Raw genomic sequence first — 27,244 nt, 5'->3', positions numbered from 1 at the left:
CAGCCGCTGATACATTTTGCAGCTGCATCATATCTTAGTAAAGACTATTTATTTTGCTGAAATAACTTGCCCTTTAATTCACAAATTCCACAAACCATTCAGCATCACAACCATGCATCAAGATTTCTTTCATATAAATCAGGCTATTATTGTCTAATAGTTTCTTAGAAGTCAAATAATTTTTAACATATTGAAAAGATAGATAAATGAAAGGCTATATATATATATATATATAAAATGTTCCTATTAATGAATCTTAAATGCACAAGCACAGCTCATAGCCAATGACTCCCATTAGCTGTACATCCACCATTGCAACCATTATAATTAGGCATAAAACCAGGCCCTTTATATATGCAGGCTTTCCATTTCTGCACTGCCTGCCCCTGTGGTTTTAGCAGATACCCACAAAACTTTGCACATCTACAGAAACTTTGCAGTGCCTTGGAAACTCATGCTTACGCCATCTATAGGTGTAATCTGGAAGCATATCTGAATGTGCGTCCAAAAGCAGGTGCCGCCCATTATTTTCAAAGAGAAATGCACCCAAATGTGCTCTTTCCCACTGTCATTACTCTGGCCAGCTTGTGTAAGAGAGGTGTGCATCTAGTTGCTGAAGATCTTGTTCAGCTTTCAACAGAGAAACGTTCAGACAACTGTTTTACACCCCTGAATAATAAGTCCTTTAGGTTTTCCCATTCATTGTGGCAAGGCTGTTCACATACAACATGACAGGATAGAGGTTTTCAACCTGTTCTAGAGCATCACAGTTCTCCCAAAGGAACAATTACAAAATTTAGCAGTGCTCCAAGATAACGGTGACACCACCCTTTCTGAACACTTTGATTAATTATTTTAAAGTTCGTAAGTGGCAGGCATGAATCCTCATAGAAAGGAAACGATTCTCTCCCCCTCCCGCCAAACACACTTCTAAAATGCTTTAAAAGATTCTAATTATATGAGTGCAAGCGTGTATAGCAAAAGGGCATAGCAAACATGCAGATGCTAAAATTTAAACAGGTGAACCCAAGACAGGTATCTGTCAACCTGGACTATAAACAAGCACCTTAATTTAAGGCGATGAAGCCTCGTTATCTTTGTCACTTTGTCACTGACTCAGCTAATGTTCATGGGAAATCACAGTCAATTAACCTCAGGAATTTTTCTACTCATCACAGCATAGCCAAGGGAAGAAGAGACAAGTTTTTAAATACTTACTATATGTGCTCTCTTTTATTGCAAACTCTTTGAGACACAATCCAAAATCATTTGGTACACGTAGAGATAAGACTTTCTTCTGCATTCTTGTGGATTTCCTCACAAGGAAGGTCTATAAAAATAAAATACATTTTGAAGAAATATCATTCTAGACTTCTATTTGGGCTGGCCTCCTTTAGCAGTTCCAGCAGAGGGGCCAATAACGTCGGATACCTAGGCACAGAATGGAGTCTAACATTTCATAAGGTAACCTATTCAGTGTCTGATTGTCCACTCTGTGAATGAATGATGCTCACCCCCCCAATGGACAGTGAGGTAACTCATGCAGTCATGGCACAGCAGAATGGCGATAATAATTACCCTCAGCTGGGGTTGAAAGTTCAAACACAACCTACCCCATGCTGAGAACCAGAAATGACCTCTTTACCTCCTTCAGGGAAGGTTCTCAACTCAGTTGAAGAGCATGAACACTCCTGACTGAAGGATCAGAATTGATCCCCAGCAGAAATGGTCAAGGAAGAAACCCTGCTTGCAAGAGCTGTTGCCAGTCAGAGCTGCCAGTAGTGGCCTAGATCAGTGTTTGCCAAAGTGGGCAATACTGCTGCCTGGGGTGCGCTGGAACAGTCCAGGGGGGTGGTAGCAACCTCATGTGCAATTGAATAAAAATAGGGGGGGGGGTGGAAGCATAAAGAAGAAAAGACAAGAAAGTTTTGAAAAACCATTCATACATGTTTCATCTGTTCTGTAATGACGCTTACTGCTAGGTCGGGCACCGTTGCGGGACAGTGACGCCTCCCCTGGATCCGGCAGTCATGCTGGAGGCGAGGGGTTTTCCAAAGCTGGGGGGGAACCCTTTCCCAGGCTTCACTTGTTCACTTAAAGAAGGTGGATTTTGGGGTGAGGGGGTGCTGAGTTATTGTTTTTCTGAAAAGGGGGTGGTAGGCGAAATAATTTGGGCTAGTTGAACCAACAGTATGCCATGGTATAAGGCAGATTCACAATGTGTCTGAATACTACAACCACATGAGTTGCCCATTCTGGACAAGTGTGAAGAAAGGGTGCAGCAAATAAGCATTTATTTTGTATTTAGGTCAAATGAAAGGCATTTCTTACTCCAGGAGGCTGGGACTGCAGAACTTCCACTGCCTCAGCATCGTTCAAGCCAAGCTGTAACCAGATAGGGTGCGTATGAAGAAGTTTATCTAGTATGCTGAGCTTATTGGGGAGGCTGTCATATCCAGAATCTCGTATGATGTTTTTTGAATCTTTCTGATCCGGACACATGTCATCCATGTCTTTCTCTAGACTGTAAACAACATAAGGGGTGGGGGAAATTAAAGCCTAAGTTTAGATCCCTCAAGAAGACATCAATACCTTCAGCAAATATTATGCTAAAAAGCAAATAATGCTTTTAGGCCCTTCATCCAAGAACCACACAGCAGTTTACAATATAGAAACACAAAATACATACTATAGTAACAAACCAAAATGGTAACTGCCCCACAAACATTTTAAAAGGGCATAGAATGTTTAATTAGCCAAAGACCTGGGAGAAGAGGAATGTTTTCCCCCGTTGCCTAAAGATATACAGGTGAAACCCAAAAAATTAGAATATTGTGGAAAAGTTCATTTATTTCAGTAATTCAACTTAAAAGGTGAAACAAATATATGAGATAGACTCATGACATGCAAAGAGAGATATGTCAAGCCTTTATTTGTTATAATTGTGATGATTATGGCGTACAGTTGATGAAAACCCCAAATTAACAATCTCAGAAAATGAGACTATTGTGAAAAGGTGCAGTAGCTATTTAATCCATAACACCTGCAATGGGTTCCTGAGCCTTGAAATGGTCTCTCAGTCTGGTCCAGTAGGAAGCACAAACATGGGGAAGGCTGCTGACCTGACAGTTGTGCAGAAAGCCATCATTGAGACCCTCCATAAGGAGGGAAAGCCTCAAAAGGTAATTGCAGAAGAAGTTGGATGTTCCCAAAGTGCTTGTATCGAAGCACATTAATGGAAAGTTATGTGGAAGGGAAAGTGTGGAAGAAAAAGGTGCACAACAGCAGGGATGACCGCAGCCTGGTGTGGATTGTCAGGAAAAGACCATTCAAACGTGTTGGAGACTTTCACAAGGAGTGGACTGAGGCTGGAGTTAGTGCATCAAGAGCCACCACACACAGACGGATCCTGGAGATGGGCTTCAAATGTCGTATTCCTCTTGTCAAGCCGCTCCTGAACAAGAAACGACGTCAGAAGCATCTTACCTGGGCTAAAGAAAAAAAGAACTGGTCTGTTGCTCAGTGGTCCCAAGTCCTCTTTTTTGATGAGATCAACTTCTGCATCTCATTTGGAAACCAAGGACCCAGAGTCTGGAGGAAGAATGGGGAGGCACACAATGCCAGATGCTTGAAGTGCAGTGTGAAGTTTCCACAGTTTGTGTTGATTTGGGGAGCAATGTCATCAGCTGGTGTTGGACCACTGTGCTTCACTAAGTCCAGGGTCAACGCAGCTGTCTACTGGGAGATTTTGGAGCACTTCATGCTTCCTTCTGCAGACGAGCTTTATGGGGATGCTGACTTCATTTTCCAGCAGGACTTGGCACCTGCCCACACTGCCAAAAGTACCAAAACCTGGTTCAGTGCCCATGGGATTACTGTGCTTGATTGGCCACCAAACTTGCCTGACCTGAACCCCATAGAGAATCTATGGGGCATTGCCAAGAGAAAGATGAGAGACATGAGACTGAGCAATGCAGAAGAGATGAAGGCTGCTATTGAAGCATCCTGGTCTTCCATAACATCTCCGCAGTGCCACAGGCTGATAGCATCCATGCCACGCTGCATTGAGGCAGTAATTGATGCAAAAGGGGCCCAAACCAAGTACTGAGTACATATGCATGCTTCTACTTCTCAGAAGTCCAATATTGCTCTATTTGCAATCCTTGTTATGCTGATTTCATCTAATATTCTAAATTTTCTGAGATTATTAATTTGGGGTTTTCATCAACTGTACGCCATAATCATCACAATTATAACAAATAAAGGCTTGACATATCTCACTTTGCATGTCATGAGTATTTCATATATTTGTTTCACCTTTTAAGCTGAATTACTGAAATAAATGAACTTTTCCACGATATTCTAATTTTTCGAGTTTCACCTGTATAATAATGGCACCAGACACGTCTTCCTGGATAGAGCATTCCACAAATGGGGAGCCACCCATTCTAAAGTTGCCATCCTCTGGATCTCTCATGGAGGAGGCACACGAAGGGCCTCAGGTGATAATGGAAGGGTCTGGGTCAGTTCATATGGGAAGAGACAATCCTTATTGCAGTTAGCTGTTTGTGAGCTTTACTAGGGAGTGTTGTTGCCTGTTCTTGGACACAGGGTGTAGAGGCAAGGTTAGGAAATACCATAAATTATGTTAATATAGGGCTGCCATACATATGGACATTACTGGGATTTCAAAGGCGGAATTGACGTCCAGGGGGAATTTGGGTGGTTTCCTAAAAAAACAACTTTTGGGGTGTCCTGGTTTGAAATATGGCAACCCTAGATAATACCATAAGATGAGTGGCAACCAAACAAGTGGTATGTAATGCAATCTGTGTACAGGAGGTCCCTAATTGATATCTCACCTCTGTGTGGCCTTCAGCAGGCTCTTATTCTACCCAAGCCCCCACTTCTGTGGTATGGAGATAATTATACTTGTTTACCTTACAGAGTTGTTGTAAAGATTTCTGAGTTAATATACATGAAGCACTATGAGCACTCTGAAACATTATATAATTATTGTTCTACCATAAAATGATAGACTATTTACCCCATTTTCAAAAAGTTAGCCACACATTTGTATTATAAGCTGCTATTTTGCTGGACATTGATATATAAATGAAACAATGTCCAGCAAATTTATATGCTCTATGCAGCTTCCAGTACAACTTTCAGGATTTTACCTTTTTTTTTGAGGAACACAAGACCTTATGCATCCATTCCATACTTTAACACCTTTCAACTTTCTTCCCTCCGTCACAAGCCTATTTTAGAATGTATGATTGCAGTTGTCTTTTACTGTCTCGGAAAAGCATCCTGCAACTCACATCAGAAGTGACTATTACAGAAGTGATCTAGCGACGCAGAAACTAGACTCTGGGACAAGAAGCCTGGGAACTTAAGAGACATGTTGACAAGCTTCCTCAAGATCCCAGGCTAAAGATATTTCTCTCTCTAATGTATCTTCCAGTTCTGCCAGTCACAATGGACTCATTAAATGACTTCACAATGAAGAATTGTATAGCACTGCACCAGCACAAGAACAGAGCACTTGGAACCATAAGACTCATTGCAGGTGACTTACCATGGAGCAGGTACACAAACACCTCAATTACACAGCTGATCTATGCTTCATTGAAGGAGGGCATTTACATTCCAGAGAAAGTAAAAGTATTTTGTAATAAGAAAAATATTACAGGGGCAGAAGCTGGTGCCTGAGCATCATCAGTTCATCCACCACTCACATAGCACCACCCTTTTGAGCAGAATGATGATTCATAACTCCTCGTACAGACTTGTCAGTGGGAAGAGGAGGCAGTACCAAGGCTCTTCTCTTCCAGTCCTGTTCTTCCTGTTTGGTTTCAAGAGAAGAGACAGCAAAGCTGTACTTCCTCTCCACACTGATTTACTCATTACCACTGCAGTGTGGGAGCTGCATCTGTGAAGTTGGGTCCACTGCCACACTAGTACACAGGAGGAACAATGACATGGTATGGTTTCTTCTGCTGCTATGAGAAGCTACCATATTTCCACCTGTGGCCAAATCTCATGCTCAATACATATGTCACCAGCAGGACCCAGACACGTGGAAGATACTTACACAATGAGGTGGATGAGCATGAAATTACCCTCAGTGAGTACACAATGCCCAACAGTTCTCTCCTCTGCCACTGCTGTTAAATTGGGGAATGCAGACACTTGTATCTGTACTTTGCAAACTAGCTGTCAAATGTGCACCATTTACTCGGCACTTAACAACCTTTGCAGACACTTGTCACAATGACATTCTAGTAAAAGATGAGGTCACAATTATAGCAGAACTAGCTGTAGCACAATACCATCAATTAAATCATGTCAATTAACATTCAATGACAGTTTCCTGTTTTGAAAACATCCCTCTCCCTACTTGGAGCAAAGACAACGTCAAGGGTAGGCCCAGATCTGTATGTCAGGCCTATGACAAACTGAGACAGTCCCATGGGTGCCATGGAGGCCATGAAATCCCAAGTTGGTCACCCAGAATTCTTGTCTGGGATTCCTCCAGGACCACTGTGACCAGCTCAGTGAGGGAGGCTGTTGGGCCACTGGGTGGACAGCACACCAACAGCAGCCCTAATCTGTCTCTAAGACCCAACTTCAAAAACAGGTTTTCTAGTCCCACTCTAAAGCACATTTCCCATTGAGTAAGAACAAACTACAGTGAACTACGACAGCCCCACCTCCCTGGTCCTCTAGCCTGGATTGGTGCTGCACCAAGCACCCTGTGTGACAGACCTGGGTAAGATGTGACCCACCCATCTTTGCCATCCATGTCTCAGTAATGTACACCAGGTCAGCACAGTGGAAGAGCTCCCAACTGTACCAATGGGCTGTAAGGTGAAGGTAAAGGTAAAGGTACAGGTACAGGTAAAGGACCCCTGGATGATTAGGTCCAGTCAAAGGCAGATTTAGGCACAGGAATCTGTTGTCCCATCTCTGCTGCACAGAGCCCAACCTAACTTCTGACAATGATGATATGAGAAATACAGCCTCCATGAAGTTCTCAACTGGAAAACAAAGTTTTATATTGTTATTGTGTAGTCGTGTCCGACTCTTCATGACCCCATGGACCAGAGCACGCCAGGCACTCCTGTCTTCCACTGCCTCCCGCAGTTTGGTCAAACTCATGTTGGTAGCTTCGAGAACACTGTCCAACTATCTCGTCCCCTGTCGTCCCCTTCTCCTTGCGTCTTCAATCTTTCCCAACACCAGGGTCTTTTCCAGGGAGTCTTCTCTTCTCATGAGGTGGCCAAAGTATTGGAGCCTCAGCTTCAGGATCTGTCCTTTCAGTGAGCACTCAGGGCTGATTTCCTTTAGAATGGATAGGTTTGATCTTCTTGCAGTCCATGGGACTCTCAAGAGTCTCCTCCAGCACCATAGTTCAAAAGCATCCATTCTTCGGCAATCAGCCTTCTTTATGGTCCAGCTCTCACTTCCATACATCACTACTGGGAAAACCATACTTTTAACTATATGGGCTTTTGTTGGCAAGGCAATGTCTCTGCTTTTTAAGATGCTGTCTAGGTTCGCCATCACTTTTCTCCCAAGAAACAGGCATCTATTAATTTCGTGACTGCTGTCACCATCTGCAGTGATCATGGAGCCCAAGAATGTAAAATCTCTCACTGCCTCCATTTCTTCCCCTTCTTCAGTTTTATATAGGGATAAGTGATGCTTTAGATACCATGGATCAACACTGTTCAGTATGTTAAAGGTCAGAACCAGCAGTCTGAACTGAGCCTGGAAACAAACAAGGAGCTAGTCCACCTCCAAAAGAAAAGGATTTATTTATCCCAAGTAACCGACATTACCCTGGCAGTAGCATTTTTCACCAGCTGTAGTTTCCAAACTGCCTTCACAGGCAGCCCCAAGTACAGCACATGGTAGTAGTCAACCTGGATGCGGTGCAAACATACTATGACCAGATCTGCTTTCTCTAAGATGAGTCATAGTTGGCGCACCAGTCAAAAAGCACAAATGTTGGCCATGGAAACTACCCTGACATGCAAAGGGCAAGGTACAAAGCACACACCACACCTTTCAGAAGGAGCACCACCCCATCCAGAAGAAACAATGTCCCAGCTCACAACAGCTTTCCAAGTGCTCAACTCTACCTCCTCTATCTTGCCTTGAATTAAGTCTTAGTACGTTGGCCACCTGCCAGCCCTTCGCAGCCTCCATACACTGATCAAAGGTTTCTACTGCCTGCATGGAGTAGAATGGAAAATGCTGGGTTTTCTTTGTACATTAATGTACTACAGACAGCATCTCCTAGTGGTTTTATATGGATGCTGAAAGAATGAACAACAGCAAAGTGGAACTCCCCAGCACCACCTGCAGAAACCTGCCCTCCAGGTAAGATTACTTAGGTCCAACCCAGCTGGGTGGTCCAGAAGGTAATCATGGCTGATGGTATTAAAAGCCACTGAGAGGTCCAACAGAACAAAAAACGACACAATCCTGCTGTCTATTCCCAGGGTATGTCAGAAAACAAGATGACCAAGGCAGTTTCAGCCCCAAAACTAGGGGATTTAAAAATTCACCCTCAAAGTGAGGAGTGTCTTCTGTGTTGCAGGAAAAGACCATGTCTGCATGTGTTTCCTGTGCTGTGTGTTTCACGCTTTCCTTCCTCACAACAGCAAAATATTTCTTCTTCTGATCTTAACCTTGTTTTGCCCTCTCCATGCCTCTCATCGTGTGCACACTAAGTCTGGGAAGGGCACCCTGAGGAGCAGCCCTGTGTCAGCTCAGCCCTGGGGCTCAGCCCTGAAGAGCAGGTGCATTGCTTGGGTTCCTGTTGACAAATGTGCTCCCACTTACACATGTGCCAAAAATGGCACCGGAAAGGGGTGGGGCAGAAGTGGGGAAATCCTCACTTACTGCAACAGAACCCTAGGGTAAGTGGCTTCCACAGGGGAGCCAGAGAAAGAATGTAGTTGGTCAAGGGTTGAAAAACACTGGCCTAGGATAATAAGTTTAACATCGCCCTAAGACCACCTCAACAAGCCTGGAAGGAAGATGATGGAGCAGCAAAGTAGATGGCACACCAGCATCTTGGAGTGTCACACTCAAAACTCAGCAAATGCCAAAGACGGGGCAGCCCATCCTCTTTTGCTGCCTGAGGTGAAATGGGAAGGTGTCACCCTGTGCTCATGCTATGTGCCACCCCTGCTGAAGTTCCTCTTACAGGAGTTGTGCAGCTGTGACTTCTGGCTTCTCTTCACTTCTCTGGCGGTGGCGCATGAGCTCTCGTGGAAGTGCTCCTTGCATTCCTCCACCCATTAGCACCGTCTCCCTGGGGCCCACAACATTTTCCATGAAGGGGCCGGGCAAATTGCGGTGGCGGGCAGCCGGGCACGCTGTGGGGCGTGCGCGTGCAACATCAGCCTGCCTGGCGGTGTGCGCGAGTGACGCCATGGGGCATGCTGATGTCACTCGTGCACGCTGCTGGGAGTGCTGACGCACACTCCTCACGATGTGCTGATGCCGCGCACAGCCCCCGCAGCATGCATGGCCCCAGCACCCATGGTCGCAGGGCCAAGCTAGCGCGCCTGCCTCCACCTGCCTCATGGAGGGACCAGGCCTGGCCAGTACTTAGTTTTATGAAAGGGTGATTGCACTTCTGCTGCTGTTTCCCCAGGGCTAATTGGCTACTCTGTTAGGAAGTCTGCCGGGCAAGGCTGGAAAGCGATTAATTTCCCACACCTCATCTAACCAGGCTTCCATTGCACATGCCGGGCTGGCATTCTCATCCAAAATGAACTTCAGCTTGACCCACGATCTTTCAGTTTACTGGTCAGCAGCATGACTTCATTCAAAGATATATCAGAGAGTATCAGCAGTTATGCAGAAAAACAGAAAGGGGACTATTCCCATCTGAAATTTTTCAAACTAGTTTGTAAATTATGAGAATCTCAGTTCTTACTGAAATTAACAGTAGTTTAAACACAAATAGTATCTCAGATCTGGTTTAAACGGAAGCATAAATTCTACATACAGAACAATTATTTCCTGTCTAAACCTAATTAGCTGCCCCTCTTCGCTGCCCTCAATATATTCATGAAATAAAAAGTGTATGCTCTTTTGTAATTTTGGCTGAAATCTCTCAGTAACTAAACCTGAAAGCTAAATTCATTTCTACATTCAGTTCTTAAAGACTCTACATGCTATTAGTTTTAAGTTGGACAACTATGTCCCAGTAACCACTAAATTACTACAAGAGCATATAAAAAGAATGAACACACAACAGTTTTGATCACCAGTCACTGTCAATGGAAAACTGCTTTAAATCTTAGCCAAAGTACCAAGTAGTTGTAGTACTATAAACTAATCAGCATGGTGGAAGACATCACCTTCTTGACCTCTGTAGCACAACCACACCAAAATGCTTGCCATATAATGCTACTAACCTTTGTAAACTGGTGGGTCCATCTTCTAGCACCAGATCTGTTTGCACCATTTCTTGTTTCAGTTCTCCGATTTCTGAAGCAATTGTGTCAATCAGCTAGAGAAAGGGCAAAAACAGTATGACGTCAAACAAGTGGAAGAGGCGTGGCAATAAAATAGTAGCCAGAATGGGTCACTCAAGATTACAACCCGTTTTGCTCCTTTCCATTTTGACTTCCCTTTCCTGAAGGAAAAAGACCAGGATAAGGGGAAAACATCATTTAAATTGTGGAGGCTTATAGAATGGTTCAGATTACAACCCAGGAATACAAAACTAAATACATTAACAACAGGTGATAACATTTATTTAAAAGATTTATATGTGGCTTCTCCAGCAAAAATAATCCATTAAGAGACTTACACAAAACCCCAACGAAGTATCATAAAAGCTACGAAAAAGCATTTCCTCAATCATCCTTCTAAGAAATGTTAAGCTGGGCACATAGGGAGCAATCCTATAGCAAGATCTGCTGGGATGAGAAGGCAGGATCCAGAGAATCTCCGGCTGAGTGAGGAGGCTTCCAGCACAGCCAGTTTACGCCAGTGTAAGTAACAATCCTCAGCTTGGCTCGAGGTACACCAATGCATCTCCAGTTGGCTGAGCTAAGCCCAAGCTGGTTTAAGTCCTTAAAGGGGGCATTCTGGGGGCAGGACCAGCAGGAGGGGGGGTATGCATGCTTAGGCTGGATCCTAGCCTGTTCAGCTTGAGCATATGAAGCTAAGCTAGCAAAAAAGGGTGATGTAAATCAAACACTATTTTAAAGGCTTGTTTTCCCTCTGCCAGGCTTTGTCTGCCTTAGCTACCAGTAGCCCAACTGCTGAAGAGCGTTTGGATCTTGTGTAACTTTGCAGTGGCTTCACTTAAAGCCACTTGCTTTGTGCCAGCTTTCTGAGTATAGGATGGCTCCCTTAATTATTCACTTATGTGAGATGGGAAGGGAGTTTGCTACACCCTCCATATGAAGGGGAAAGACAGCTCTTTCAACATTCTACCAAATTAATGTGAAATACTGCTGAAGCAAAGTTATTTGTTTTGCCGGAAAAAACAGTATCTGATTTCCTGCCAGAACAGAGGTTGCCTCACCCTGGAAAGGCCAAACTGATTCCACTCTTCAGTCCCAGCTAGGAACATCTAGTGAAATGAGTTGCATCAATAGATAGATCAGAGTTTCTAAGAACCAAACCAGGCCAGACCCTTCCTTTGCCACCTGTTATCTATTTTTAGAAAATGTATGGAAAGTACAGAAAGAACAGATGGAAAGTATCTGAAATGCTGCTCCACCCTATAAATATCAAGTAATTGTTACACTGATATCTGTAATTTATCGTCTTTCAAGTTCGATTCCATGAAGCCTGCCTGTCGCTCTTTTACTTCTGGCTAGGTTTTATTGTTAACATTTTTGGAAAACTATTACCAAAAATCAAAGGGGGGGGGACACCAGCTAAGCCCCATTTATAAATTGCTTTCATGTAGGCCCCACTGTGTTGATGGAGAGCTTTTAAGCTGTGCCACCAACACTGGTGCTCCTTTTCTGTAACAACCACATGCTGTGTGCAACTGTGTGAAGTCCAGTGCATGAGCTGCTGCTTAAGTGGCAGCTATGAACTATCAGGACACAACTGCAGAATTGTGCAGGTGTTCCAGCTGCAGGAGCCTCAACAACACAAGCAGGCGTGCGCACACTGGAATTTCACTGCGGACAACCGTGCCCAACACACAGCTGTTGCAGAAAGACACAACAATGTCAGGGACAAGGCTAAAAGCACAGGCCTGCTCCCCTGTCAACGCAGCAAGGCCCTAAGCACCAGTAAGGAATGAATTAGCCTTTATTTTAAAGTTTATTTGAGGTCTTGGTTGATGGTAACCAAAGGGTACTTTTCTATCCATGTTTCTCTTTCTCTTTGTTGTTGTTTAGTTGTGTCCGACTCTTCATGACCCCATGGACCAGAGCATGCCAGGCACTCCTATCTTCCACTCTTTCTCTTAGCAGGGTCAAATACTATAGTCCACCAACACCTAGAAGGCCACAAGTTCCCTACCTCTACTGTAAACAAAGATGTATTCTAGTATTTCTCCCTATATACACAAAAATGTCAGGCTGTCATCACGTAGCCCTCATTGGAGAATTTGTAGTGCTGCATGAGACCATCCTGAGTTTGCATGGTCAGGGCGGGGGAACAAAAGAGAAGGCAGGTTTTAAAATTGTGGTTTCAAACAATAGCAGAAGGTTGAATAAAACAAAGATGGAAATATATAGACAAGCTGTGAATGGTTGGCAAGTAACACGAGCAGGGGTGGCATCCCCTGGTTTTTTATATAAAAAATACAAAGTAATTTGCAATATTTAACAGACTTGAAATCTGCTGGTCCACCCCTAGAAAAAAATACCGTAATTCCTCACTATGATGTTCCAGTGTCTATATTTTCAATGCTACATTGGTTAAAATACAAGAGATCCATGTATTAAACAAAAACATAATTCTCTTTTACTAAAAATCCTGGCAATTCATTTGACTGTTCATAAGCACATTCAGGAATTTAATGGTATTCTGAAGCAGAAGCAGAAGATTTTGACAAAATATAGCAGTAGTAATGTAGTAGTAATTTACACAGAACACTAACATTGTACTAATAATAAAGCCTGGATTATATGTTATTTTGTTGAGAAAACCCTTAATATCGTCTCCATTAGTACTTTCACAATACAGCAATCCTTCTGATCTATTACCCCACTTCTGCTACTCTGACTCCTTTGAAAGCTGAACAGGATTGTTCACAATGGCACATTTGGTGAATACGGGAGGGTGCTCACTTTCTGGGATCAAGGGACAATTTCACTTCTGAGGGATTTCTGTCTAAAACTTCAAACCATTATAGAAGGAATGAGGATGGTTGGGGTGTTATGGAAGGTAGGACACAAACCCCGGGTCAATTTCTAGTGTCTTCTGAGACTCTTAGAAAGTGGATTTCAGTCTAACCTAGCAAGGCACAACTTACACAGGCAAGGAACCCTGAAGACAATGCCTGTTCACCACATCTGCGAAGTTGTGGCCTGGGCTAGTGTTGCTTTGCTGGAGCTTCTAGTGCTCATGTGACCCCTGCTGGACACAAAAGCACACTGTGCTGCAATTTAGCATCACCAATTGATAAAGGCAACAATTTAGCTATACAGGCCTCAAATTGTCTGTTGTTATCATAGTCAGAACACAGGTTCATGTGGGAAGTGAAAGATTTTATGTTACAGAAACTCCTGGGGTGCACAGGGGTTCCCATAGATTCACAGTAAATGGAGCCAGGCAGCCCACCATACAGAGATAATTTACTGCCACTGTGAAGTTGCCCTCAGTGCAGTAATTTGTTTTATTTTTACCACAGCAGTGAATGGTAATCACTCAGCTAAAAGTACTCAGGGTGTACTTATACTGCTGGAATAGAATATCTTGCCCCCTGCAAGTGTCTGGGGGTGATGGACAGTGTTGCTGTCGCTATACTCCACACTGCAGATTGCTGAGTGTGAGGCAAAGCCTGTATCTTTCAATGGAAGCAACTGAGAATTGAGCAGCCAGCCACATACAATCTGGCTTTTGTTTGGGTATGATGGAATCTTGGGCTCTTTAAAGAGCGTATCTTTCACAGTTCTGTCCACCAGAGGGATGCACACTGCAAGCTCTAAGCATGGATGATACAAGCAGTATTTCATTCTGAGCAAACTCCATCTTCACACAGCAGTGCAGAAATGAACGCTATATAAAACATAACTTTAATATTTTCCTTATATCTCCTCTGCTTGTGCATTCACCACCAGTCAGAAGTCCACTATGCAGGCATCTGACACACCTCTTTCCAGTATAAAGGTAAAGGACCCCTAACAGTTAAGTTCAGTTGCAAACGACTCTGGGGTTGCGGCCCTCATCTCGCTTTAAAGGCCGAGGGAGCCGGTGTTTGTCCGCAGACACTTTTTCCGGGTCATGTGGCCAGCATGACTAAGCCGCTTTTGGCGAAACCAGAGCAGCGCACAGAAACGCCGTTTACCTTCCCACTGCAGCAGTACCTATTTATTTACTTGCACTGGTGTGCTTTCAAATTGCTAGGTTGACAGGAGATGGGACAAAGCAACGGGAGCTCACCCCGTCACAGGGATTTGAACCACCGACCTTCCGATCGGCAAGCCCTAGCCATGGGTAGGCAAACTAAGGCCCAGGGACACCTTCTCAATCCGGCCCGTGGACACAGTAGGAATCAGTGTGTTTTTACATGAGTAGAATGTGTCCTTTTATTTAAAATGCATCTCTGGGTTATTTGTGGGGCATTCATTCATTCCCCCCCAAAACAAATATAGTCCAGCCCCTCACAAGGTCTGAGGGACAGTGGACCGGCCCCCTGCTGAAAAAGTTTGCTCTGTGGTAGCACATACAAAACATTCCACTGCAAATACAGTCATTAAGAGTGGAACCACACATTGTTCTTCTACGACATTACAAAGCATACTGTACAGTGGTACCTCTGGATACGAATGGGATCTGTTCCAGAGCCCCGTTCGTATCTAGAAGCAAACGTAACTAGCGACGGCATGTCTGTGCACGTGCGCGTCGCTTTACGCCGCTTCTGCGCATGACGTCATTTTTGAGCGTCTGCGCATGCACAAGCGGCAAAACCCGGAAGTAACACACTCCGTTACTTCCGGGTTGCCGCGGAGTGCAACTCGAACGCGCTCAACCCGAAGTGCATTCAACCCGAGGTATGACTGTATTTCCATTTATCCAAATAATAATGGCTTCCCCCTCTTTCTTTTCACAGTGAGCAGACAAGCTGAAAACACCAGAACTGATTTAAGGTGAATCCAAATACGGGTAGCTTCAAATGCTCTGTGGGAAACAGAGTAAATTGATAAGGCAATGACAGGAAAAGGAGTGCCAGACTCACAACTGGGTGATACCTTTATTGGGACCAACCCAAAAGTCACAGAAGCATGGGGCATGGTGTTACACAAAGCAGGGGGTGAGAACAAACAAAGTTCAAAAATTAGACTGATGTTACAGAATGAGATCAGCAAAGTCATTCCATATCAAGTGATCCAACTTTTTTACCTCGTGTCATTCAATTTTCTTAATATTTTGCATGCTTGTTAAATGATCAAAACTAACTTTAAATCTAAATTTTTAATTTTTTATCTCATCCCATTTGTGAGTTATGAGGGTTTGAATTTTGTTTAAAAAATTACAAATTTGGTCTTACCAGACTACACAAAAACCTTAAAAGCTCAGCCAGAATGGAGATACATCAAAACTAAAAACACCAATCTCTTCAGAACTTCATGGGCTTTAAGACATACCAAGACATGGTATGTCTTGTGGACTTACTTTAAATTTTAAATTTAAGTCACAAAATTGAATTTTTAAAAAAAGTGATTAAAAGAATTAATATGATTAAAAATTTCTTTAAAATGGTATTGGTTACAGTGACGTAGTGTGGGGGGTGCAGGGGGGGCCGGCCGCACCGGGCGCAACATCTGGGGGTTAGGGTTAGGGGGCGCAAATCCACGGGTTAGGGGGCGCAAATTACTTGCCTTGCCCCGGGTGCTGACAACCCACGCTACGCCACTGATTGGTTATTTAATATTTCTAAGAGCTACCTGCAAAATTTCATCTTGGGATTTCAATGGGATCACATTATTTATATTGTACAGACATGTCTTCCTTACTGGGTTCTATTTAGGATAAATGGGTCTTCTTGGAGTAAAATATAACAGAGTAAACAAGACTTCAAACTACAATATCATTTGCTGCAGGCATTTCTTTAGAAAGTTATTCAGTTCAAAGGTATCTGAAAAGCTAGTCAGGCTTTTCTTTAAAAAATGTGTTCCAAAGCAGAGTGATAGCATGCTGTTGCATGACAGAAATAACGCTTTGAAAGAATTCTTGTTAGTACTTCATTTCATGAACATTACAACTAAATGCATTTGTTGCAAATGAGCATTTGTTGCAATGTTCATAACTCACAAACGGGTTGAGATAAAAAAAATTAGAATTTTTGATTTAAACTTAGTTTTGATCATTCAGCAAGTGTACAAAATATTAAGAAAACTGGGTGACATGAGGTAAAAAAGTTGGATCACTTGATATGGAATGACCCAGCCTGAAAACTTGGTTCCAAAATGGAGGGGTGCAGGTTGAATCAGTCCTGTCCAGGTGTTACAAATATCAGGTTGCACACCTTGAATTCTGGGATAAAGAAGCAATGGCTGCTACCCACCTCTAAGTAATTCAACCCAGATTTGTCTCAGACCTTATACATAAGAGTTTTCAGTGGGTCCCACTTTCAACAGCACTTACCAGGAACATTTATGGGAGTTGGGTATGTTTAGCCTGGAAAAGACGAAACTGAGAGGAGATATGAGAGCCACCTACTAATATCTTAAGGGCTGTCACATGGAAGAGGGAGGAAACTTGTTTTTTCCTGCTCCACAGGGTAGGACCCAAACCAATGGATTCCAGTTACAAGAAAGGAGATTCCAACTAAACATCAGGAAAAACTTTCTGACAATAAGAGCTGTTCGGCAGTGGAACAATCTCCCTCGGGAGGCTGTGGACTCTCCTGAAGGCTATAAAGTAGGGGGAACCGTACAAGGGAGACTTGTAAAGGGAGCTGCTTCTTATTGCTAGTTGTCACAAGACATCTCTTGTGAAGAAACAAACTATGCCTCTCTGCAACATGGTGAAGGGAGGTGTCTTCTAATGGTGAATGGAGGGGTGGTCTAATGGCCACCTAAAAAGTATTTGCTGAGTGTGGCTCACACCCAGACCTCTCCTGTTCTCTGGAAAAATAGAGGGAAAATTAAAATGATATTCTGTGTTCCATGTTACTGAACAGCGTAGACCATCTCCCCCCCCCCCATCCTTTTAACTGTACAGGGGCTACCCACCCCCAAGCCCTGTACCGTCTTTGACATCTTAGCCATTTCCTTCTTTTTCTGACAAAGTGCATCATTTTTTTAAAGCTACCTTGTTTCAATTCTTGGCAAACAGCCAACAATGGCAGTATAACATGCAAGTTTCTACGCTTGTGTTTTCCCCAGTGTATGCAAAATCAAGATAGTTTTAATTTTGCAACATCCAGTCAGTGCTTTGTGCTGTGAATCAGGAATTTATTTCTAACATTTTGTCTCGCATGCATACTGGATGGACTAAACTCTTGCAAGAAAACAGGCAGCTGGGGAAGAGTAATGAATTGAATAAATTTACAGCAAGAGGGCTATAAGCAGGGTTTTTCAGAACTCATGGTAACCTGCTGTAATATATTATACATTTATTTTATATTTATTTATACCCTGCCATTTTCCCTGTAAGAGAATCAAGGCGACTTACAGATAAAGTAAGAACAGCTAAAAGCATTGAAAACAATAATTTAAAAATAATTAAACATTAATTGCTGTGATTAAGTGTTTTATGCTGTTTTTAATAGGACAAATGTGAAGTAGAATGTGTAGTAGATCTGAGAGCTAGTTGCTACAAGCATCAAGACAGTAAAGAATAGACACCTCATTAAAACCTGAAGAAGAGCTAATACAAAGTACACTCTGCGGTGTAAACAGGTTTCAAAACTGGAGCAGCTCTACACTTTATATACGTAACTTTTTTTTTTCATATTCAGCAGTCTTACCTCAGTGTTTCCTGTGGCAAATACAGAAGTCTGGGGTGACATACACCTTTGCACATGACTTCTGTGGATCTTAGACCGATCCAAATTCTATGGTCAAACACAAATGACACCATCCATGCAGTAAGCAATTGCACTGGAGTGTTTGTTTGTTTTAAATGAGTAAATAGCAATCATGGAGGGATACAAATCAGAACTTTGGTGGGGAGAAACGCTTTAATCCTTTTGTCTCCTGCTGCAGTCTGGATCAAGTCCTCCACACCTGCTACTTGCTGCAAGAGAAAAGCTTCCATTGGCACCATTAAGAGCTCTCCTCCCAATGCAAACAGCAGGTGCAGGTGGCCAAATCCAGATTGGGACTGCAGCGCAGGGCAAAGGGATAAAGCATCCCCACCCACCCAGAAAGGTTCTGATCCAGCTTGGGACCCCTGTGTCTCTGAGTTTTGCTAAAAACAACAACTGTTCAAGCCATTGCTAATTATGTGAATGATATCACATCTGGTTTGGTCCTCAGACATGTGCGCATGGGTGTTTAAAGATGTGTAAATGCTTTTTACATGCTGCAGAAAATCCTGGTGTAAGAAGAGTAAAAGGTAAAGGTAAAGGTACCCCTGCCCGTACGGGCCAGTCGTGACCGACTCTAGGGTTGTGCGCTCATCTCACTCAAGAGTCCGGGAGCCAGCGCCGTCCGAAGACACTTCCGGGTCACGTGGCCAGCGTGACGAAGCTGCACTGGTGAGCCAGTACCAGTGCAGCACACGGAAACGCCGTTTACCTTCCCGCTATAAAGCGGTACCTATTTATCTACTTGCACTTACAGGTGCTTTTGAACTGCTAGGTGGGCAGGAGCTGGAACTGAACAACGGGAGCTCACCCCGCCGCAGGGATTCGAACCGCCGACCATGCGATCAGCAAGTCCTAGGCACTGAGGTTTTACCCACAGCGCCACCCGTGTCCCAGCGCCACCCGTAAGAAGAGTATGCAGGCATTAAATGTATTGGTCAAGTACAGTGAGAAGCTCCCTTTAGGTAAGTGTTCTAAACAAACTTTCAAGAGATTACTGATGATCTGTAGCAGTTTAAGCATCAGTTTAAAATCTCAGGCTCTGCAGAACAAAGACCTGGGCTGGATCTAGACATGTCAAAGAAGTGATTCAGTTAAACACATTGTAAACTCATACCGGGAAATCCGGTAGGGAAAGACAGGACTCCACAGCGGCATCTGGTGTCACAGTATTATATAAAAAATGCTTTTTCTTTACCTATCTAGCTGAGTTCCTGGCTTTTTGTGCACATTCATGATACTTTATAATTATAAATATTAACAACAACAGTGGGACCCTTGGATGCAATAGCAATTTTCACAAGCAACACAAAGAATCTTTCCAGTGGGGTTTTCTTTTTTCCCCTGGGTGGGTGGGGTGTGCTACCACATACTCTTAAAATTTTTAATGGGCCTGATATTCTGCTGCATGACATCTCTACTGAAACAGAGCACCCCTACAGTACAGCTTGCCCATTTTATGCCCCTGTTGAGAGTGGGACAATGACAGGAAGCAGGCCCAGATATAGCCTGGAAACATCATTGTTTTACAGTCTGCTTCCACCCACACCCTCACTCCCACCCCTGAATGTCTGGACAGCTCAGCCCCACTTGCCAAGCACAGAAACTGGCTTCAATTTCTACGGAACGATTCCATAGCTGAAGTGCATTTGAAGGACCGGACCATAAGCAAAAGTTTCCAGTTTCATTATTTTAAGTGGTAAACTGTTGAAGTCATCTTCCTTAGAATAAATCATGCCACTGCTGGCTGTTCACATACAGTCTCAAAGTAAAATGACAAATGCCCGAAATCAAGGAAGTTTTCAGCAGAAACTGAAAGCTCTCCAGCAATCTATTAATCATCCTTGAGCTTTAAACTTCAGCTTCCGTGTGTACATGCCTGCATTCTAAACTAATAGTTGCTGAGACCAGTGTGTATTTGCCTATATAAAAATCACAGAATTATTTAACAGACACTGGAATATCTAGATTCTAGCTAAATTGAAAATAGCAGCATGTTTACAAATGAGCACATAGCTGGATCTCTTATCAAATGGCCACAGCATCAGATTCAAATATAGCACATAGCATTGTTTATTCTATTCTGTTAAGATTACAAAAGTCTAGAACTGCAGAAATACAAATTTCAATGGTTCAAAAGCCAGGTTTTCTTATTATAGCTTTGTCTAAATACTGAGGATGGAAAGGAATTAGCAGTTAACAGATAAGTACCTTACATGTCAAAGAAAAAAATGTCTCCCTACTCAAAATAAAGTAACAACTTTTCAGTTACCTTAAAAAAACTTCCTCTCTCGTCAAGACCCTGCGCTTCCATGGCCAAAGTTGACATTTTCTCTGGGAAAGCTCCACCGAACTCCTCCTGGAAGCAGAGACATATTTAATGGTTAGTCCAGTCAGTAGGAAATTCCTTTCTAAGCCACAGGAACAGTCACAACAGTTTTGCCAAGATCTTTTCCCGTCAACAACACAGTGCCATTTATTTCCTACCAGAGCCTTTAAGATTATCCTTTTGGTCTATTATTTCCTGTAGATTGCACTTTAAAGACAGTGCTGCTGGCATTTCCCCCTCTTCATACATCCCACAAGTTGCTTATGGTGATTTTAACCAACTTATTATGATTATTATTTTAACTGCAATGGCATAAATGGCTTTGTTTGCTTGACCTCAGTCAAAAGTGCACATTGAGCAAATAGTAGGGCCCCCCCTAATCCTCCATAGAAGATTAGGGGCCACAGGTGGCGCTGTGGTCTAAACCACCAAGCCTCTTGGACTTGCCAATCAGAAGGTCAGTGGTTCAAATCCGCATGATAGGGTGAGCTCCCGTTGTTTTGTCCCAGCTCCTGCCAACCAAGCAGTTTGAAAGCATACCAGCACGAGTAGATAAATAGGTACTGCTGCAGCAGGAAGCTAAACAGCATTTCTCTGTGCTCTGGCTTCTGTCACAGTGTTCCGTTGTGCCAGAAGCGGTTTAGCCATGCTGGCCACATGACAAACATCAGCTCCCTCAGCCTGAAGAGAGATTAGCGTCATACCCCATAGTCCAATTTGACTGGACTTAACCGTCCAGTGGTCCTTTAGCTTTTACCTTTACCATATAAGATTATAAGATTACAGATCTAACGTTAAGAGAGACTGCTGCAGGATGGGGACACAAAGATATTTGAGGAGTTATACTTATATACCACCTTTATCTTCCATGGATCTCAAAGTGGTGTACATGGTTCTCCTCCTCCCCATTTTGTGTTCACAACAACCCTGTGAATTAGGTTAGGCTAAGAGATGGTGACTGGGCCAAGGTCGCCCAGTGAGCTTCATGGCTGAGTGGGGATTATGTTGTAAAACGCCCTGTGATTTTCAGATGAAGGGCAATATATAGATATTTAATAAATAATAATAATAATCTGTGTGCTGCATGAAAGGGCCAAAGGGCCATTTGTTCAAACAAGGTACAACAACAGAACACACCTATGATCTCATTTTCTGGGCCAAGACTCAGTACTCAGCCACTAAAGCTTGGGGCTTCAATTATTGCGTCAGTCAGCCACAGCCATCATCCACAAATCGAGGTCACAGAGCCAAGACACAGACTATAGTGACACACTCAACCCTCACTTTTTCTGCCAGTTTAAAAAGCTACATGTGGATGGTCATGCCATGATGAATAAGAATAAGAGATCTGGAATAAGAATAATAGATCTCAAAATATCATTTAATCCAACCCATCAATGCATGAAAACCCCTACCATTACAACATTCCTGATAGGTGGTCTTGCAAGCAGATGGTCGGTGGTTCGAATCTGCATGACAGGGTGAGCTCCCGTTGTTTTGTCCCAGCTCCTGCCAATCCAGCAGTTTGAACGCATACCAGCATGTCTAGGCAGGGCTAGCAGAGGCTCCCGCCTGAATACTGGAGAGCTGCTGCCCGTCAGTGTAGACCAGGGGTCAGCAAACTATTTCAGTAGGGGGGCCGGTCCACTGTCCCTCAGACCTTGTGGGAGGCCGGAATATATTTTTTTGGGGGGGAAATGAATGAATTCCTATGCCCCACAAATAACCCAGAGATGCATTTTAAATAAAAGTACACATTCTATTCATGTAAAAACATGCTGATTCCCAGACCGTCCACAGCCAGATTTAGAAGGCGATTGGGCCCGATCCGGCCCCTGGGCCTTAGTTTGCCTACACATGGTGTAGACAATGCTGGGCTTGATGGACCAATGGTCTCACTTGGTTTAAGGCGGCTTCCAATACTCCTATGCGTGGTGTTCTTCCTAATGTTCAGTCAAAATCCCCTTTCTCATAATTTGGACTTGGGTCCTATCTACTGCAGCAGCCTTCGAGATATATTTAAGAATCTACCCCAACATCCCTGATCATTGGTCATGGTGGCTGGGGTTGGTGGGACATGCAATGGGTTGTGGAACAGCATTCCTGTCAAAGCATGGCAGGTGGCCACTATCTGCACTTTTCGGAAACAATTAACAATTTTGTTCCAACAGGCTTTCACAGAGGGAGAGGGATAAATGGGTCTTTGCCAGAAGATGACACTGGGTCAAGTCTCCACTGAGTCTCTGCTGAGTGAGTAGGAGCTCTATTTATCAAATTACTCCGATTAAAATGCTCAACCCTTGAAAACAAGCGCCAACTCCGGTTAGAAAAAACTTCGGGAGCTGCTGGGCTGATAATCTAATCTCCCCCTCCTTTTGAAACTATTTAAAACAACTAGAACTCCTCCCAAGCAAAGCCCTCAAAATCGTGGGCCAGAAAAAGCAGCTTCAATTATTTCTGAGTCCGAGCATGGTACTCACAAGACAGTGCTACCAAGAACTGGGAATTCCCCCCACACAATCCACTATAACTCCCCCCCCCCAAAGAAAAAGCAGGTCAAAATTTCACCCTACTTTCAGCCTAAGGAAAACGAAGCAAACAATCCAGGAAACCTCCATTCTCATGAGTGGTCTATTGACCACACTAGGACAAAAGGGAAGGGATAGATCTAGCAACCGAATTAAAACAAGCCAGAAAAGCCAAAGAGGGCCCTGAAATATATTTGGAACAGGAACTATTCTTGAAAAACACAGAAACCAGGACGAATGGGACTTCCTTACCCTCACTGTCAGGAGAGAAATTAAGGTGCTCCCCCTCAGTTGAGTTGGCTGAGACAGACAAACAACTCAACAGTCCAAGGTTACAGCACCCGGACAACTACATTTTTTACCTGTCAGGGATGAGCTGCTCAAAAACTGTTCTATACAGTTAAGTAAAGAACTGGAGCCAATTAAAAAGTTCCTTTCAGAAAGTTAGTGCCTGCTTACCACCCTAACTGAATTAATTAAGAGACAAGAAGCCTCCTTCCTTCACATAACAACTAACAATATGACCAATGGAAATGAAACCCAACTGGGCCTTGATTACAAAAAAACCAAACAGAATCCAACCAGCTCAGGAGGAGGGAGGGTCCCCTTAAAGAGAAAAAACTCAATGCAAAAAAAGGAAAAGCCTAAAAATATCAAACTGGGAAGCCGAAATGGAAAGCCGCTCTGTCGGACTAAAAAAATGAATTTCCAAAAGCTCTTTAAGCTGTTGGAGAATCCAACGATAAAGAACTCAGTTTCTACAACACAAAAGAAAACCACAAACTCAGGTCCTTCACGAAAGCATCCTAAGGACAAGCCATAGCCGAACCTCCGTCGCCCTCCAGCCGGGTTACGGGAAAACGAAAGGAAATCTCGGTTCCCAAGCAACCAATCCTTATCAAGACGTCTCAAGGAAATCTTGTTCATTCTAACCTAACTAAAAAGGCTCACGACAAAACAGCACAGACTCAATGGAACTTAACCTTAAACAATCATAAACCTGTCTTCTCAATTCTTCCCTCTTACAGAGGCCTCCCAACGTATGTACAAAGGAAAGTAAACATTCTTGAGAAAATCGATTTATATTCATTTTAAACACAAAATACACAAAACACAAACAATAAACACAAACAAATCCATACCCTCCAACATTTCTCCGATGAAAATAGGGATGTCCCATTCCATAACGATAGTGTTACTATTTCCACCCCACAAATTGCTTACTTGTTTACTTTCGAAATAATATCCCCATGATGCAGCTTCCACAATTACACCCTAATATATTTTTACTGAATTTGCAATTTACAAATTACTATCATTTTATGACACTCCCCTGCCATTTATTTTTAAAATCTTAAGAGGTGTTCTATACATACCACATAAAACTTGTGGAATCTAGATGGTTGGGATATGTACTTCAAAATGCAGCAGTAGGAGTCATACTTTAAAATGGTTAAAACTGAAATTAAACAAGATGGTAATGCTGTTAAGTAGTGGCTATAGTACCGTTAGGAGCTTAAGAGTACCTCCAAGATCCACAACTGCTTCTTAAAAGGCAGGTTGGCGTTTATACCAAGAGTGCCTTTCCCTAATCTTAATAATTAGGTTGCTGCTTCTACATGTGCCAGTATTTCCCATGCTGATTTATGGTTCTGAACACTTTCCTGGTAGAGCAAAAAACTTTCTTCCAATATAAATGTACTGGTCTATTTAAATTTTAATATTTTATATCTAGCCCACAAATTCGAGGGTTGTTTAAAATAGCACATCTTTATCTAGGCCTTGGCAAACTTCCCTTCTTTTGACATTATTTCCTTTTCCACAATCGGCTGAGAGCCTAGTTCATGGAGTCCACTGATACAGTGACACACAGGATTACATTGACATTCAGGAGCCAAAATACAGGAACTGTCTATGGTGCCAGTACTTGACAGATCTCTTAATTCAAATGTTGCATTGTTAGTCCAGCTGTAACTGCAAACAAAGTACGGGATTTGAAGGAGGAGGAGGAGGGAGGGGGGAGTCCCAACTTCCGTAAACCGTCAGAAAGAGATTCTGTTCATTCTTACAGGGTGAAAGAGAACAGGACGTACAGACTCGCTACAGGCAAAGTACAACACAGAGAAACAGGGCACAAATTTGATGTTTTCATGGGTTTATCTGTATGTTTACTCCTTCATTTGATAAATGGAGTACATCAGCTCCTGGTCAAAAACCATGGTACTTAAGGCCTCTTCAATAGGCCTTTCACCATCTTTTCTTACCCACCTGAGGTATGATTCTGCCCTCAAAACTGTGAAACAGAGGTTATGGGATATTGGCTTTAGTGATTTACAATATCGCTCGCATGTGACCTGTGGCCCATCTGTGTCAGGAATCTAATACCTACAGGGTTTTTTGTTATCTCACTACCTTAAGAATTTGACCATATCTAACTACTGTTGCCTGTTTCCTAAAGCCAGATTAAATGTTTTCCATTCTGAAGTGCTGAGAAGATTCGCTGGTGTCACATACCAAGACAGGCTGTGCCCATTCTCCCAAGATGTTTTATTGCATTGTAATCTGTATAAACAGGTCAGAAAGCATCTAATCAATCCAATACTAACGAAACAACCTAAAATTAATGACTTATTTTATGCTACGGTTCTCCTTGAGGATAAGTTTAATACTATTAGATTGGCTGCAGCAAAATTCCTCTTGGAGGCAGTAAGAATCAGAAATCAATATTTACAGGCTAAAGCTCCTCTGTTGGCTAGTAAGGCTGATCTTACACCTTAATAACTGTTGATATTTACTATTGTTGTACTGTGCTGTAAACCACTGAGCCTTGGGCTTGCCAATCGGAAGGTCGGCAATTCGAAAACCCATGACAGGGTGAACTCCTGTTGTTCGGTCCCAGCTCCTGCCAACCTAGCAGTTCAAAAGCACGCCAGTGCAAGTAGATAAATAGGTACTGCTCCAGCAGGAAAGTAAACGGCGTTTCCGTGTGCTGCTCTGATTTCGCCAGAAACGGCTTAGTCATGCTGGCCACATGACCCAGAAAAACTGTCTGCGGACAAATGTCGGCTCCCTTGGCCAGTAAAGCGAGATGAGGGCCGCAACCCCAGAGTCATTCGTGACTGGACTTAACTGTCAGGGGTCCTTTACCTTTACTGTGCATTTTGGGTCTACGGACCTCAATAAAGCTGTATGTGGATTATAAAAGGCAAGCGTTTCTAACCTGACAGGTAGGAAGATAGTATTTGTTTAAATCTATAGATTATAACAAAGAATAAAAGTTAAATTTTTTATCAAAACAGATATAAAGTAAAATGCTTTGAAAAGGAGGATGAATAAATGATCAGCAGGCAGATGTATGAACACCCCATAAGCAAATTAGGATAAATGTAAGAAAAATATTCATTGTCATATTAACCACCCCATGAACAAATCAGGAGAAATGCTCATCAAGACTAGATATAATATAACCTCCAAATAAGATTTGTCTAAGCAATTCAGGATGCTTGTTCAACAAAGAGGAAGCCAAAACTGACTCTGGCCTAACCATCCCACTTTCACTTTTCTCCAGTTTTGGGACCACCCTACTTCCTGTTTTGCCTATTTCAGGCACTGATTAAAGTCAATTAAAAAGGCAAATTGGCTCAAATTTAATGGGGTGGAAGTATGGAGAGTTCCAGTCTCTTCCCCAATAGTTCAGCAATGTGAACAAAGAAATTGAAAGTCTGCTCATTGTACAAACAAAAATAAGTGAGGGGCCCTCAATCATGCGATCACCATGGAGAAAGCCACCTGTGAGCATCTTTCATAGACAAGCCTAACCACCTCCAACTAAGGACAGGATCTTACAAACTATTCAGATTGCTAATACAGTAGTGTAGTCTGCAAACATGTGTGACTTTAAACTTTACTCCAGTTTTATTGTTTACAGATTCCTAACCCCTTCTTCCAGTTCTAAATATTTCTAAAAATGTAATTTATCAATTTTGTGTGTGTGTGTGTGTGTGTGTGTGTGTGTGTGTGTGTGTGTGTGTGTCTCACTACCAAGATGCACATTCAACTACAGTCATTTTAAGATTGTACATTACTCTCAAAAGCAGCCCTAACAAGGCTTGGATTGCATTTTGAGATCTGCTCTAGTGCAATTATTTGGCTCTCTGAAACTTTGCCCCTTATCTAACATGGCAA

General features: G+C 42.9%; 1 protein-coding gene across 1 annotated transcript in view; it reads right to left on the bottom strand.

Moving 5' to 3' along the window:
* Positions 1 to 20,561, bottom strand: part of RIN2 (Ras and Rab interactor 2) — a 56,564-nt gene extending 36,003 nt beyond the window's left edge. Inside the window, exons 1-4 of the mRNA XM_077933544.1 lie at positions 20,475 to 20,561; positions 10,446 to 10,540; positions 2,332 to 2,524; positions 1,219 to 1,330 (exon numbers count right to left, since the gene is read on the bottom strand). Of these exons, the coding sequence (XP_077789670.1) occupies positions 1,219 to 1,330; positions 2,332 to 2,524; positions 10,446 to 10,540; positions 20,475 to 20,531 (457 nt within the window). The 5' untranslated portion in view covers positions 20,532 to 20,561. The remainder of the gene's footprint in view (positions 1 to 1,218; positions 1,331 to 2,331; positions 2,525 to 10,445; positions 10,541 to 20,474) is intronic.
* Positions 20,562 to 27,244: the final 6,683 nt, after the last annotated feature.

The sequence above is a fragment of the Podarcis muralis genome, chromosome 8 (genome assembly GCF_964188315.1).
Source record: "Podarcis muralis chromosome 8, rPodMur119.hap1.1, whole genome shotgun sequence".
In the NCBI taxonomy this organism is placed as follows: Eukaryota; Metazoa; Chordata; class Lepidosauria; order Squamata; family Lacertidae; genus Podarcis; species Podarcis muralis.
This window is presented reverse-complemented; position numbering and strand designations above follow the sequence as displayed.